At 48.2% G+C, this 14,711-nt stretch overlaps 1 protein-coding gene across 1 annotated transcript in view; it reads right to left on the bottom strand.

Moving 5' to 3' along the window:
• The window catches only part of CA10 (carbonic anhydrase 10), a 509,383-nt gene extending 497,878 nt beyond the window's left edge, over positions 1–11,505 (bottom strand). Inside the window, exon 1 of the mRNA XM_032321598.1 lies at positions 11,407–11,505. Within this exon, the coding sequence (XP_032177489.1) occupies positions 11,407–11,467 (61 nt within the window). The 5' untranslated portion in view covers positions 11,468–11,505. The remainder of the gene's footprint in view (positions 1–11,406) is intronic.
• Positions 11,506–14,711: the final 3,206 nt, after the last annotated feature.

Here is a 14,711-nt window from a genome sequence, read left to right as displayed (position 1 = left end):
CCCTGGAGGTGGGGCACATTACAAGACTTTTTCTGGCTCGATCAAGCTGCAATCTCGGCATTTCTGAGAGCAGGAGAAGAAAACAAAGGCGGGGTGGGGGGGGGTACACCACCTTGTGCACTAAAAGGCATAGGAGACTCATTTAGCCACAAAGAACAACTTCACCACAGTGGAAAAACAGAGATGGAGCTTGTTACAGACGCAAAATATGACTTCTCTCTTTTACATTTCATTCTGCAGGCGCTGAGCGGCTGGGAATTAGATCCGGGATCATCATGGTGATGCTAAGAGTCGGCCAACCAGTGGCACTCCTAGTCACACCTGGGCAGTAGAACAGACACATACTACTCACAGATACCCCACTTTCTAACTGTTGGTATAATCGCCCTGTATCTATGGGGAAGTTAAAGGTGGGGGCCTTTTTGGGGGGCAAGCTTTCCTTATTTCTTTCTTTGATTACATTAACAAGCAAACTAACAACAGCAAACCATCCAACTGAGCACTTCCCCACAGCTGTGGAGATCAGCTAGAAGATTATAGGCAGAATGCACAACGGGGAATTTCAAATTACTAATGTTCCTTCCATTTCTAGGCCCCAGAGTCTCCCCGCTGGTAAGAACGAGTGAGCGCCACCACAGCTCTGTTACCGAAGGCCAGAGGGAGAAGTCAAGTTCTCAGATGCAAGACTGAAAACACCTTAAGAACCAGAGTTCAGGGAGCCTGGGTGGCTCAGTCAGTTAAGCGCTTGCCTTCAACTCAGGTCATGATCCCAGAGTCCTGAGATCGAGCCCCGTATCAGGCTCCCTACTTGGCGGGAAGCCTGCTTCTCCCTCTCTGTCTGTTGCTCTTAGCCTACTTGTGCTCTCTCTCTCAAATAAATAAATAAAAATGTTAAAAAAAAAAAAAAGACCCCGAGTCCAGATTAAAGAGTGGGTGGGCTTTTTACCTAAGGCACTCTTACCGCAATGCTATAGGGCAGTGACATTTCTCAAGTACCTTCTTCTCCCAAGCTAGACTCCAATAAGAAAATGCCCTGTCCTAAACGATGTCCTTTAACAGGAATGAGATGACACAGAAAGAGGAACAGCAATGCCTCAGCTGATCCTCCGCCCTCCTGGTTCGGGTTGTACAGCATGGAATCACCAAACACAAAGGAGCCAAAATACATTTTAAACAAGTGCCCCCAACCGACACTGGGTTTGTCAAATGCAGACAGGAGTTGAGTCTGAGAAGGCAATAGAAAGATAGAAAGCAATCGAATATATCACTCCCTGGGAAGGTGCCAGTCCTCTCTGACTCTCTCTGTGTTCAAAGCCCCATGCAGTAGAAGGGAAAGGGCAGCTAACAGAAATCTTCTTCCTCTCTCCTCCCTCCTGGTCTCAGAGCTTGTCTCCCATTCTCCCTTGAAAGCAAGAAACCATTAAACCTCTCTTTGTTATTCACATATGTGCTGATTCACTCATTCCTTGTTGAGCATCTACTAAATGCAAGGCACTGGGTAGAGCAATGGGGAAAAAAAACAAAAAACAGAAAAACACAGTATTTCTGCATTACCTACTACCCAGATACTACGAGGGCGAAGATCAGGGCTGCCTGGCTTCCCATATTGCCTGGTCCAGCACCTCCCTCAGAGGAGGCATTCGTTAGCATTTAATGAATGAATGAACCCACACATTGAACAGTAGGGGTGGGGGGACCAGAGCCCTTCCACAGATATGTCACTTTAGTTGTTCATTTCAAGAATCCCGTGAGGTATTTATTATTATTCCAACGTCATGAAGGAAGAATGGCTGGTCTCCCTTGGTAAGTGCTGCCATCACAATGGTCTTCCTTGAGGGTGAGAGGTAGCCGTGTGTGGTAGGAAGAGGGGGCAGCGGAAGGGGAATATGTTGACTCATATCCTTCAGTAAATGTGTTTATTCCAATTCTGGCATTGCTGCCAAATGTGTTGCGAAACCAGCAGGACTTGGCTCTGGAAAACGCACCTGAAAGTCACAGGCTTCATTTCCTACCGCCAGCCCCTTTTGCCACTGGGTATGAAGTATTGGACCAAGTTAAAGATTAATTCTGCATTTTTGGTGACAAAGGTCACACCTCTCCCAGATGAGGAGGAAAAGGCATTTGTAGGCTGTCTCCTTCACAGCCGCTGACAATCTCTCTACCGTCATCCTGATGGTACCTTAATGCAAATGTAATCAAACCCGAACACTGGCTCTCCCATTACCCGGCCAATCTTGCTAATAAAGAGCCATTAGAGCTTTGTCATAAAGGCCATCCCGGACCATTTCTTACCACTCGCAGCTCCCTACCCCAGCCCTGTGTGATGGAAACCCTCTAAAGTTTTGTTTAGGGTTACATGAGATGAAACTATAAAAAGACTAGATTATCAAAGAGAAGAAGGTAATTGGCATACTGCCAACTCCGGGCTCAGCCAGTGGGGTTCTAGCTTTTTCTGAGGGTCCGAACACCTGGGGACAAACTAAGGAAGGTGGTAAATTCTGTAATGTGTATCTGGGTTATCTCAAAAGTTTCTGGGAAGCCACCTGGCACTAGACGGGACACTGGAAAATCACCAGTGATCTGGGCCAAATGGAGCATTGCTGGGGCCGAGCCCAAAACCTTACATCTCATCAGCTTCCAGGGAGGAGAAAGACATTAGCTAGAGCTACTTCTTGGGGCCTTTAAAGGATGCCTTCCCTGTCCAGGGAGGTGCAAGGGTGGTTTCTGTTGACAGTTTTTAAATGTAACGTGTTACTCTTACCACAGTCCTCTCTCCTCAACCTCCTAGATCTCAACCTCCTCTATCACGCCCCACTCTCTAGTGGTTGCCTTGTTGACCTCTGTCTGGACAATCCCCCAAATTCATCCTGGGTCTCCTCTCACGGTCCTGCCTTTGCAAATGTTCTTTCCTGTGATCACCCCTCCCCCATCACCCTCCTCCCAGTCAATCAGCAAATCGGCAAAGATCCTCCATCTCTCCACAACTCGCCCAAGCATCCTTTAACACTACTTTCCTCCTGCCCTCCCACCTCCAGAATGAGTCAGACGTCCCTTCTCAATACTTATCGGATTGTGCTGTCGCTACAAATATTTTTTCAATTGCTCTCTTACTAGATTGTGAATTCCTGGAGGGAAAGATCCGAGTCGGACTCTCTCCTGTTGGATGTCCAGTACCTTACGTATAGTGTCCGCTCCGTAAATGCTGAGTGATTAAGAGGACGAGGGAAGACATTTCATTTTAGGTCTCTATACTTGATCTCTGGTAACTGGACCTTTGAGAGGGTAAAATGGGTATATAATTTAGTGGGCCATACTCTCCCACTCTCCCAAGTGAGCAGCGTCTATCGGAAAGACAAGTGCAGAGCACAATAAGCAAAACTGATGCCAAGTGCTTCACAAGGCTTCAAGCATCTGTCCCATGTCACCTAGTGCGTCTATTAGGCGCATACAGCACAAAAGCATGCGTGGATTGCTTCACTTCCCTTAGCCTTCTTGTAATATTAAAGACGTTACTGTTAATGTTACCATTGTTATTCAAGTGCAAAATTGGAGGCATTTGCTTCACATGAAAATCTCAAAGATGAGGGTAAATCAGGTCCATAACAGATAGGACAGCTGTCCCTCAGAATGTCCCATAATGGCTTAATTGATCTATTACACCATTCTTTTTAAAATGGGTGTTGTGAGCAAGAATAAAGGCTGACAAGAAGACAAGGAATTGGGTTTCTGAGTTATTACTTATTGGAATCAAAGTTTAAAAAGAATGGCACATAAACCTTTTTTTTTTTTTTTTTAATGTCATTTTCCTTACCTCCACCTTAACTCCTCATAACTAAAAGAAAAAGTCTGAACTTCTTAACTGGGCTAACTCGCCCCTGCCCACCAGTCCCAGGTTATTCTTCCAGTCCTGCCTACCGTCCTTTACTGCAGCCCACACACTGCCTATGCCCAGCTCCCTGCACTTCTAATCCTTGTTTTTTCTCATTCCTTCCTATCAACCTACTATTCATGCCTCATGATAGGTCTTTTTTATTTTTCTTTTCTTTTTCCTGTTCTTTTGAAATCTCAGATATTCTTCCAACCTTGTTCAAATGTTCCTCTATGGAATCTTTACCATCCCCACTTTTTTTTTTTTTTCAGGAATTTATTTATTTGTCAGAGAGAGAGAGCAAGAACACAGTAGGGGGAATGGCAGGTAGAGGGAGAAACAGGTTCCCTGCTGGGCAAGGAGCCAGATGTGGAACTGGCTTTGTGACCTGAAGATCTGAAGGCAGAGGCTTAACCCACTGAGCCACCCAGACGCCCCTCCCTTCCCCACTTGTATCCACCAACATGTTCCTTTTTCACACTCCTGTAACACTTCGTGCACACCTTTATCTCCTGTCTTGGAAATATCGAGGATCAGAGGTTGTTCATTTTTGTGATTCTTATCCCTGGCACATAGTTAGCTGACAATGCTATTTTGTTGAACAATGAAGAAATGACTGAATGATTCACTGGAATTTACAAGAATAGGTCCAAAGTGTCAATAACAAGTGTAGTTGTCGATGACAATGATGGTGATGATTTTATGCGGTAGTTGTCATTCACTGAGTCACTACTACACGTCACAAGCCATGGCAGGATCTTGTGTATATTTTTTCCACTCCTCATTTTACAGATTTAACAGAGGCTCAGAGAAGTTAAACAACTTCTAAAAGACCACATAGTGGGAGAAAATACCAAAGGAAGGAATATTATGTACAGGTCTATCTTGGTTCCAAAGCCCATGCTTACTCTCCTACGATATGGGTAATCTGGTCCACGTAAATGTATTCCAGACATCCTGTTAGCATTTTACAGATATTGTTCTGCTCCTTACAATTCCCTATAGGATCAAAATCCTTGGGAAGTAAGTATCATGTCCATTTTACAGATGAGAAAGCTGAAGTGTCTGCCAGACTCAACCATCTCCAATCCCAAACTATGCAAAGTATAGCAGTAGCAAGAAACTTGCAACACGAATTTAAAAACCAAAGAAATGGTGGGATTTCAAACAAATTTTAACCAAGTTCTGTCCACTGAATGCACGCAAAGATCCATAATTTAAAAAATAAAAAAATCACTGGGGTGCCTGGGTGGCTCAGGGGTTAAGCCTCTGCCTTCAGCTCAGGTCATGATCTCAGGGTCCTGGGATCGAGTCCCGCATTGGGCTCTCTGCTCAGCGGGGAGCCTGCTACAACCACCCCCCCCCCCCGCCTGCCTCTCTGCTCACTTGTGTTCTCTCTGTCAAATAAATAAATAAAATCTTAAAAAAATAATAAAAATAATAAAAAATAAAAAATAAAAATCACCAAGAAATTAAATATCTGAAGACACTCCATATTTTTTCCTCAATTCAATAGCTCCCAACATGGGCTCATCCCAACTTTCCAGAATCCTAAAGGGAACTTTTATTCCAATTGGGACTGTCTTCTCTGTACATCACTCATTCCTATTCCTCTGCTTTGGATGATGGAGTCCCTCCATCTCTTCCTTCCAAACCTCCAACATGTATCCAATATCCTCCTTTCCCTTCATGTCTGGACTTCTCTCTTCTGTGGCATATATGTCCTTTATGAAATGATAAGACTAACTAGTCTTATTATTTCATATCACGATAACTTTGTGCATCACAACTTTGCTGTCCTATCTTAACGATGAAGCATTCATTATTCACATGACTTTGTAGCACTCCACATTCTGTGTATGTATCACAACTTTGCTTTTATATCTCTACCTTAAGTGCGGATCATTCCACAGTACAGTAAAGACACAAATGCTTTACATTTGTGCAACCCAAACAACATTCAGGATCTCCCTCTGTTGTTCCCTCAGTTGCCCTTTGGACTGGGCAAAGAAGTGATCATTTTTATTTTACAAAGGAGGAAGCCGAGACTCAAAGCATGTGAAAGAATCCCCCAAAGAGGTAATTAAGGAAGAGTATGACTGCAGGGTGAGTATTCCAAGTTCCATACTCTTTCTATGATGGCTTGCCACCATGGATTTTTTTTTTTAAAGATTTCATTCATTTATTTGACAGACAGAGATCACAAGTAGGCAGAGAGGCAGGCAGAGAGCGAGGTGGGGAAGCAGGCTCCCCACTAAGCAGAGAGCCTGAAGCAGGGCTCAATCTCAGGACCCCAAGATCATGACCTGAGATGAAGGTAGAGGCTTAACCCACTGAGCCATCCAGATGCCCCACCACCATAGACATTTATGATGCCTGAATCTTTTCCTGACCTAAACCCCAGGCGCAAAGATGTAATGCTTAATCAATAATCAACCCATAATCAATTAATCAATAATCAAAGGCTGAGGTATTAGGTACTGATGGCCTCTCCTCCCCATCCAAGAAAATGATTCTCCACCTTGACATCTGTCCTTTCCCCTGGGGGCTTTTTATTACTCGAAAGACTCTTGTCTCTCGGACAAGAAAGTCCCATCTCTGATGATGGGATCTATTAGGGACTGGGCTCTATGACATCACACAGCAAACTGGATTTAAACAAACCAATGAGAGGCACCTGGGTGGCTTAGTGGGTTAAGCCTCTGCCTTTGGCTCAGGTCACAATCTCAGGGTCCTGGGATGGAGCCCAGCATTGGGCTCTCTGTTCAGCAGGGAGCCTGCTTCCCCGCCCCGCCCCCCACCCCACCTGCCTCTCTGCGTACTTGTGATCTCTGCCTGTCAAATAAATAAAAAATCCTAAAAATAAAAAAGAAAGAAAGAAAGAAAGGAAGAAAAAGAAACCAATGAGATCATCAGATAAATAGTCTTTGTGGGGATGGGGGCTCTTTTTGTATTTAATGGAATGTTCTCTTTCAAGTCATATTGATAGCCTATATAGTTTGCTATCTTGGGACTTGAAAGCTGGGTTTATACAGAGTGATAATTTACAAGCAGAAGGAGGAAAATTCTGTTGCTCCCCTGGGTATTAAGTACGAGGATGTCGTTCTCAGGTGATGTATTAAACGTTCCAAGCCTCACCTCAGTACAGGGCTCACAGAGATAAAGTGAGTTTTACTCATAATAGGCACAAAAGCCCAATGCTACCAGTTTCATTTATATGAGAAAGAAAATTAAGAGATTGTTCAAAGTCGTTAGGTGAAGCTGTCCTTGAAAGTAGGAGGAAAATGCTCAATGTTAAAAAATGTGCTTGCTCATGATTTTCTTTTTGCTTTTAAACACTATAAAGTGAGGAAGGTAAAGGCTCTGTTCTGTCACAGCCTCAAAAAGCCTGCGCAGTGCCTGATTTGTAGGGAAAAAATTATATTATTGCAAGCTTTCTCTGCCTCAGATATTGGGCCAAGTGAAAAAAATCACTGAATGCATTATCTCATTTAATCCATGTCGCAAAGTTGTGGGGTATGGACTATTATCCCCTCTCTAAATGTAGAGACACTGAAGGGAAACCATTTTATTTTCCAATTTCCCAATTAGGAAAAGAGCGTGGGAAATATTCCTTGCTTATAGGGATGGCTGATCCCAAGGGGCTGGCGGTAAACCCGGGTAACAGTCTTATCCGTTTGCCTGACAGTCATATACAACTCCAATGCTACCTTATGTCCAGGACAGAACAGCAATCACCCCGAGCTTCCACTTCGAAACTAAGACTCGCATCCATTTAATGTAATTCATTCTTTCAAGTCAGAGACATCCCAATAAAAATATATATATATATATACACATACATACATATATATACACATATATGTATATATATATATATATATATATACCGAATAAAATATTTAAAAGAAATCCTGAGCCAGAAAAATAAGTGCCATCCTGAATTCTGACTCAGACCTGGATGCGAATCCTGCCCGCAGAGCCGCTGTAGGCTTTAGCGGCCTCGTCTATAAAATTACCCTACAAACTCTAAGAAGAGGTGAATGAAAATATGTGCCATGTTATGTCATATTGATGAAAGCACCACATCGTTTTAATTGCCATTGCCGTTATGATGATGAATAAACTGACAAAGAAGTAAAGTTACATTGAGGCAAGTAGGATGTGTTGTGGAAATGAAATCAGACAGCTGTCTCTGGGCCAGGAAATTCTCTCCCGGCGCTGCTAAGCATTCATTCTCGCTGATCCGAGCTGCTTTTGTAAGAATGGAATGGTGCTCTAGCTAGCACGGGAAAAAATCATCCTCATTCTCCCTCTCTCTCTGTCTCTTTCTCTCTTCTTCACAGATCTTGACTGCCTTACACTTTTGGCAAAATGATATCGGAGTCTGATGGGGAACAGAAGATCTCCCAGATCATGACTTTCCCTCTTAAACCTAGCTGTGCTGGCCTCCAGTAGCCAACACGGATATGATCGTGCAAATGGAAGGCACACACGTTCCAGCCTCAGCAGCTGGCTAAGGCTGATCAAGGAGAACCGAACCCCCCCTCCCTGGCCCACCCCAGCCCAGTCCCATTGGCTGACAGCTTCATCACGACTAAAGGAGGAGCGCAGAGCCATCAAACATACCAAGCCCAGGGCTCTGTATTTTAAGAAATATATCCACACAGACCCTGAGAGAAAATGCTTCGGGGGACACCTAATTGGCAGAATGGGGAGAGGTAAAGGGTGGGTGGGAATCTTTGCTTAACAAAACACAGAGCAACAAAGCACCAGAGTGTTTCTGAAAGCCAAGGCTACCAAGTGAAATTCAGTTACTAGAGGCCAGATATACCACCAAAATTTTCCTTCTGCAAAATGTTTACACTGCAGACAGCTTTGCTGACCTTTTCTAATAATGAAGTCAACCCTACCCATGCATCAATCACTGAGGCTTGGTAACTCAGGAAGAATTAGTACCCATTTACTGGGTAGGATAATTCACCCCAAGATGGGAGAGAGGTGTTTTGTTTTTTTAATTTTTTTTTTTTAATTTAAGATTTAGTAGAGTCTATGATCGCAGGGTTATGTTCCTTTTGGTAAAGCTCAGTCGTTGAGTAAATTAAAACTGCAAATCATGGAAACAGAAATGAAAGACCCACTAAACTCTCCCTGAGCCACAATTATTCAACCTTAGTGCCCTGCATAACTATACCTCTTAAGGCTGCTAGAGGGGAGGGAAAAAAAAAAAGTCCCCAAATCATGGCAACTGTGAATCATAATTATATTATTAATCAGAATTAGTACATGGAAATCACCAAATGGGTAGTTGTTTGGGGAGGGAGGCCACCTTGGCTGTGGAGAAAGAATAGCCTTTGAAAATTAAGTTCACGGATGTGTAAATGAAGAGTACATAATGTCACAATTCTGCCTAAATGTCTTCATAAAGCATAATTAATTAATAAATTAATGCAGAGCTTAACTAGGCATTTGGAACGCTAACATGGTTTTCTGTGTTTGGCTAATAGCTAGCAATTTTGCTTACACCTTTGCCCCCTTATTACATAGCAACGAAGACTATTTAGTAAATACATGTGAAAGGCCACATACTTCACAGCACCTCTTCTCGGTTGGAAATAACCCCCTCCTAATACTTGTATTTATAGAAGTTAGTTACAGAGACACCAAATCAAGTAGAGCTGTGATAAGGTGCCCACTAAGTTCTCTTTTGGAGGCTCAGAACAGACCCAGTCTCTGAGGGTTCCCCTGTAATGGCCTGGCCAAGTGCAGGGTAGGGGCTGGGGAGAAGGGAGTTTGGGGGGATCCAGAGCTTCAGTGAACGTTAACCTTTTGTTAACCCTAAATGGACTCAGCTGGCTTGGCTGCTTTATGAATTACTTACGATGCCACGGAGAGAGGCAGGGGAAGGCTATTTTCTAACTAGTGAAATATTACAGAACAAGAGAGACCAGTTTGAAAGAGTTGTAGAAAAGAAACATTTAAAATGTGCTCTTGTAAGATGCTACCCAGGCCTGGTCATATGACTGGTATCAACCCTTATAAGTCACCTGGGAATTTTTCCTCTTTGATGTGGGATGGGGTAAAACAGGTCCCACTAGAGGATTTAGGGTGGTCTCAGGCACTTTTTATTGTCTTCTGAAAGTATTACAGAGGCAAAATTTTGAGTTGGGTGGCCAAGCACCAAAGAGAATGATTTTGAATAGAAAAGATTCCCTATTCCAGCCCTAAGAGGAGAAAGTTGAAATGAACAGTGATATTTGGAACTAGGTCCAGGGTAAGCCCAGACAAGGATTTTTAACACTTAAAACTAGGTCTGGGTTAGGAGGTAGGGACTGGCTGGGCTGAAGGAAGAGGCAGAAAACAGGGCCCTCCACCTCAATCCTGCTACGGGGCTGCTCACAGGGGCAACGTTCCTGCCCTCCTGTTCTGGTGACTTTATGGGAAGTTGGCTGAGTCCCCACTTATGCAGGGGGAATGCAGGCACAGGGGTGCCCTGCAAATGGGTCCTACCCTAGCCGCTTTAATGACCGGTGGGAGGTAAAATCCAGGCGACACTGTCAGTGGGAGGAGGCACTGAACTGAACTGGGAAATACTGCTGATCCTGGCGCTTTTTCTCAGGGCTCCCCTCCACGCCAACAACTCCCTGCACCAACAAAGATGCTGCTTGGAAATCAGAATCCCCTCCAACACACAGACACACAAGCGTAGGCAAGCACAAGCCCTACCTCATTCACTTCATCACTCCTGAAACCACAGACTGGTGGGAGTAGCCTGAGGTCAGTGAGTCTGGGCTAGCACATCCTGACCACCGGGAATCCGACAGGCTACAATCCAGAGTGGTATTTATGATACTGTGTTGTTGCAGGCAGATTTTGCCTTTACTTGTGCAGCTGGGCATGCTAGCATGTTTCAGACCATCATGGCCAGTCCTGATGTGCTTGGGGAAGGCATGGAGGACCTCCACATCCCTCTGGTCCCTGCTGGTGGCACTCTATAGTCCCGCATCCTCCCGCAGTCTCTCGAAAGTGCCTAGATACCAGGGCAGGGCTCTGCGTCCATTTTGCCAGCCAGGAACAACCGAGTTTGGGAACTTTGAAAACCAGGGGATGGAGGTGGGGGTTGCCGAGGCTCAGATTTCAGGACCAGAGTTCTCAACCAGGAAAGCAGTTGAAAATTAACACTGATCTATCTGCCTTTCCTTTTTTATCCCTCAACGCTTCTATGTTCCAGGACTCCACACAGATACTAACCACACCACACACAAACAGACACACAGACACAGGCGCGCGGGCGCGCGCACACACGCGCTCGCGGGCGCGCGGGCGTACACACACACACACACACACCCTTGGGCTTAGAAGGTTTTTTAATTCCGAAGGCAGTAAACCCAAAGAGCTAGCTGCAAGGGTCTCTGCCACCACCCCCTTCCCCTCCTACCCCGCGAGGCTACTTGACAGTCTATACACAATAAAACCCCACACATTTCAAACAGTACAACGTAACCCAAACCCGCCAGTGACTCCAGCGCGTCCCGTACCTGATATGCAGACGATGAAATTGGCTTGAAGAAGAAAAAGCACCTCCCAGACTATTTCCATCCTCTGATTCTCATTCCAAGTGCATCACTCGACGGGAAAACAGGGGGGGAAGGGGGGAGCCCGACACGGCACACACACATACAAACACGCACACACTTGCGAGCGAGCGCACACTCGCACTACCACCCGACAGCCGGCCAGGGACAGTCACCCCCAAGATCAATATCGCAGTTTGAATTGTTCCGGCAAATCTCCCCTCGGGCTCGACGGATGTGCGCCCCAGATGTGCTGACACATGTCCGACGTCTCGCTGCCCCGGAGGTCTCCCCGATCGCCGGTCTCTGCTCCTCGCACGAGAGGCGGAAACAGCACTAGCAGCGGCGGCGGCAGCCACCTGAAGCCACCAGCGCCGGGCTCTTCCTGCAAAAACGAGACCCCGATCCGCCTGGCGCCCCAAGAAGACATAGACGATAGCCCCCCGCCGGGCCGCGCCGCACTGTTCCGGGCCCCCGGCGCTCGCAGCTCGCTGGCTAAGCCCAGGTAGTCCGCGACAAGTTGCCCTCGAAGTCCGCCCCCCTCACCGGGGCATGGTCAGAGGCTGGCTGCCGCGCTCCGGGGCCGCTCTCCTCCTGCTTCGGGGGGGCGGGGGGGAGGAGACGACACCGCAGACAGGAGAGACAGAGAAAGAGAGGCAGGAATTATTGCCCGAAACCGCCGGCAGCCTCCGCCGACCCTCCCTGCTCCCGAAGTCCGCGCTCAGCCCGCCGCCTCTGAACCCGGCTCGGGCGGCGCGTCCAGGGCGCAGAGCGCGGAAGGCGGGGAGCCTGGGACCCGGGCGCGTCGGGGGCCCACGGGCTCGCCACGTCGTGCGCGCGCTTCCCGTTCCTCTGCTATTTTCCTGGGCTCCCCGGAACCCCCAGTTGCCTCGCTTCCATCGCCCGCAACTAGAACCGCCGCCGCCGCCGCCGCGATTTTCCGCAATGCAACTGCAGGGGTCGTTATTTCCTCGCCTACGGAGCCCGGCGCTGCCGGATTCGGAGGGGAGGAGAAGGGCAGGTGGGGGCGAGTGGAGGGGGAGGAGGGGGCGGCCCGGCCAGGTGAGCGTCCCCGCCGCCGCCAGCCTCCGCGGCAGCCCCGCCGCCTGGCTCCCAGGGAGGGGGGTGAGGGCGGAGGCAGGAGGCCGGGCTGGGGAGCCGAGGCTCAGCGCGGCCAGAAGGAGGAGGCAAGGGCTGGGCGTCGGAGCTGCGGGCCAGCGCGGAGACGCCTGGGGCCCCGCCGCTCGGTTGCCCTCCAGGATTGGGGAGTTTCTCATCTCCTTGGAAAGACTGGAAAGAACTTCGCGCCAGCCGCTCGGGCGCGGGAGACCCGGGCGGGACTCAGCTGGGGCGCTGTGATGCGCTCTCCCTCTGCTGCAGAATAGTGGGGATTTTTTTTTTTTTTTGCATAATTCATTCCCTGCCCTCTCCCTCTCGTCCCTCTCCTGCCCCCACCCTCCTTCCCCCTTTCCGCTCCAGTGCCAGAACACTACTTACCCCAGAGTTCTCTCTGCACGTTCCTAGACCAGGTGCAACTCTCGCCCGCGAGTCCCTCACCTCCCTCCTCCCCGAAGGGGGGAAAAAACCGTCTTTCCAAGTCCGGGCGCGAGCAGTGGCCGTGGCCAACTGCGCCTCTGCTCAGCTCCGAGCGGATCCGAGACTACTGGAAACCCGGGCTTCACCGGAGCCGGCTTCCCTTCGTTTCGGTCTTTTATTCTGGTTTTCTTTCGGGAAGCTCAAGTGCTTTGGAGGCTTTTGCGGGGCTCCAGAATACTCTCCGCCAGCGACACTCAGCAGCTTCCACCGAAGGAGATTCCCCCACCAAACCCGCGCGCGCGCGCACACACGCCCAGCGCGCGGCTCTCCGAGGCCCCGGGGGAAGGTGGGGGCGGTGTGAGCACCACCCACCGCCGTGGCCGAGGCCCAGGCCCAGGCCGGAGGCCGCGGGTGCGCACAACGGCTCGCCGCGACCCGGGGAAGGACAAGCACCCGGGCAGCGGCTCGGAATGCAGATGCGGGGGGAATTGGGAGGAAACCCTGCGCTCGGGACTGTTCGCCCGAGAAGAGGGCTGGGAGCGAGAGAAGACGAGACAGATCGTAGCATATTTGCATTGCCTCGGTCGCCGCAGCAGCGTTTTGAGAAAGCCCCAGACCTACCTCTTTGGGAGCGCTGAAGAAGAGAAGGGCAAGGGAGGGGGAATCCCTGGAAAGATCACGGATTTCTCGGCGCGCTTGTCCGGATTGCAAACTGTGACGTTTGGAGATTTTGCACAAGCGCGGATGGACACACACAACAAACACAAATACACACGTAACCGGCGGGGGATTTTTACACTTTTTTTTTTTTTTCTGGTGTTTAGAATCTATTTCAGTGCGAGTCTCGGACTAATAACCGCAGCAAGGGTGGATAAGTGGAAAGGGAGAGGAGGAAGGGTACCGTACATCCGCACACAAATTAGTGAGGCTTCCAGGCTGTGTGGCGTCTGGTGGGGCAGGGTTGGAGCCCAAGGAGTAGTAACACTGCGGCGCTCCCAGGCTTCCTGAACGGACTCCAAATGCCCAAGGAGTCTGGCGGATCTTTTTGCAGAGTGTTGGGGGTGGGGGTGGAGGTGGCGGGGAGCGGGGGTGGAGAGGTGCGGAACCGACCAGCCTAAGCATCCTAGGTTGGGCCGGCTTGGGAAGCTGCGTAGTCCTGATGCCCCTGGGGACTGGGAAGAAGAACCACCTGGAGGACTTGCTTTAACCAGGAGGTGTGGCCAAGGACTCCCAAGTGGTCAGCACCTGAAAAAATCTAGGCCCAGATGAAGAAAGTCCAAGATTCTTAGGCGGGGAGTTCCGAGGCTCTCAGCAGGGAAGTCTCTGAGACCTCAGAACATTTAAAGAATCTAAAATAGTGAGAATTAGCCTCTTTCGGAAATATATGGGGGGGGGGGGTGTTTGTCTCTGTGTATTGAAAGTCGACAGTTGGAAAAGGATTTTTAAAGAGAAAGAAAAAGGAGTTTTCTAAAAATGAAGAAATCCCACCCTAGCCTGGTTTTGGAAACATGGAGAGTGACTGACCCTTCCGTACTAGGGAGTGGAGTTTGCTGCCAGCAGGAGAGCTCTCTCTGGAAGCAGAAGCAGGGTGCCTGGATTTTTATACCAAGACCCATTTATTTATTAATGAATTATGCATACATTATGCAAACACCTTATGTGTGGCAAGCACTGTAGCAAGAGGCTGGAGTTTTGTAATTGAAAAATCCATAATCCTCTCTTTCAAAATGCTT

The sequence above is a fragment of the Mustela erminea genome, chromosome 18 (genome assembly GCF_009829155.1).
Source record: "Mustela erminea isolate mMusErm1 chromosome 18, mMusErm1.Pri, whole genome shotgun sequence".
NCBI classification, from domain to species: domain Eukaryota; kingdom Metazoa; phylum Chordata; class Mammalia; order Carnivora; family Mustelidae; genus Mustela; species Mustela erminea.
This window is presented reverse-complemented; position numbering and strand designations above follow the sequence as displayed.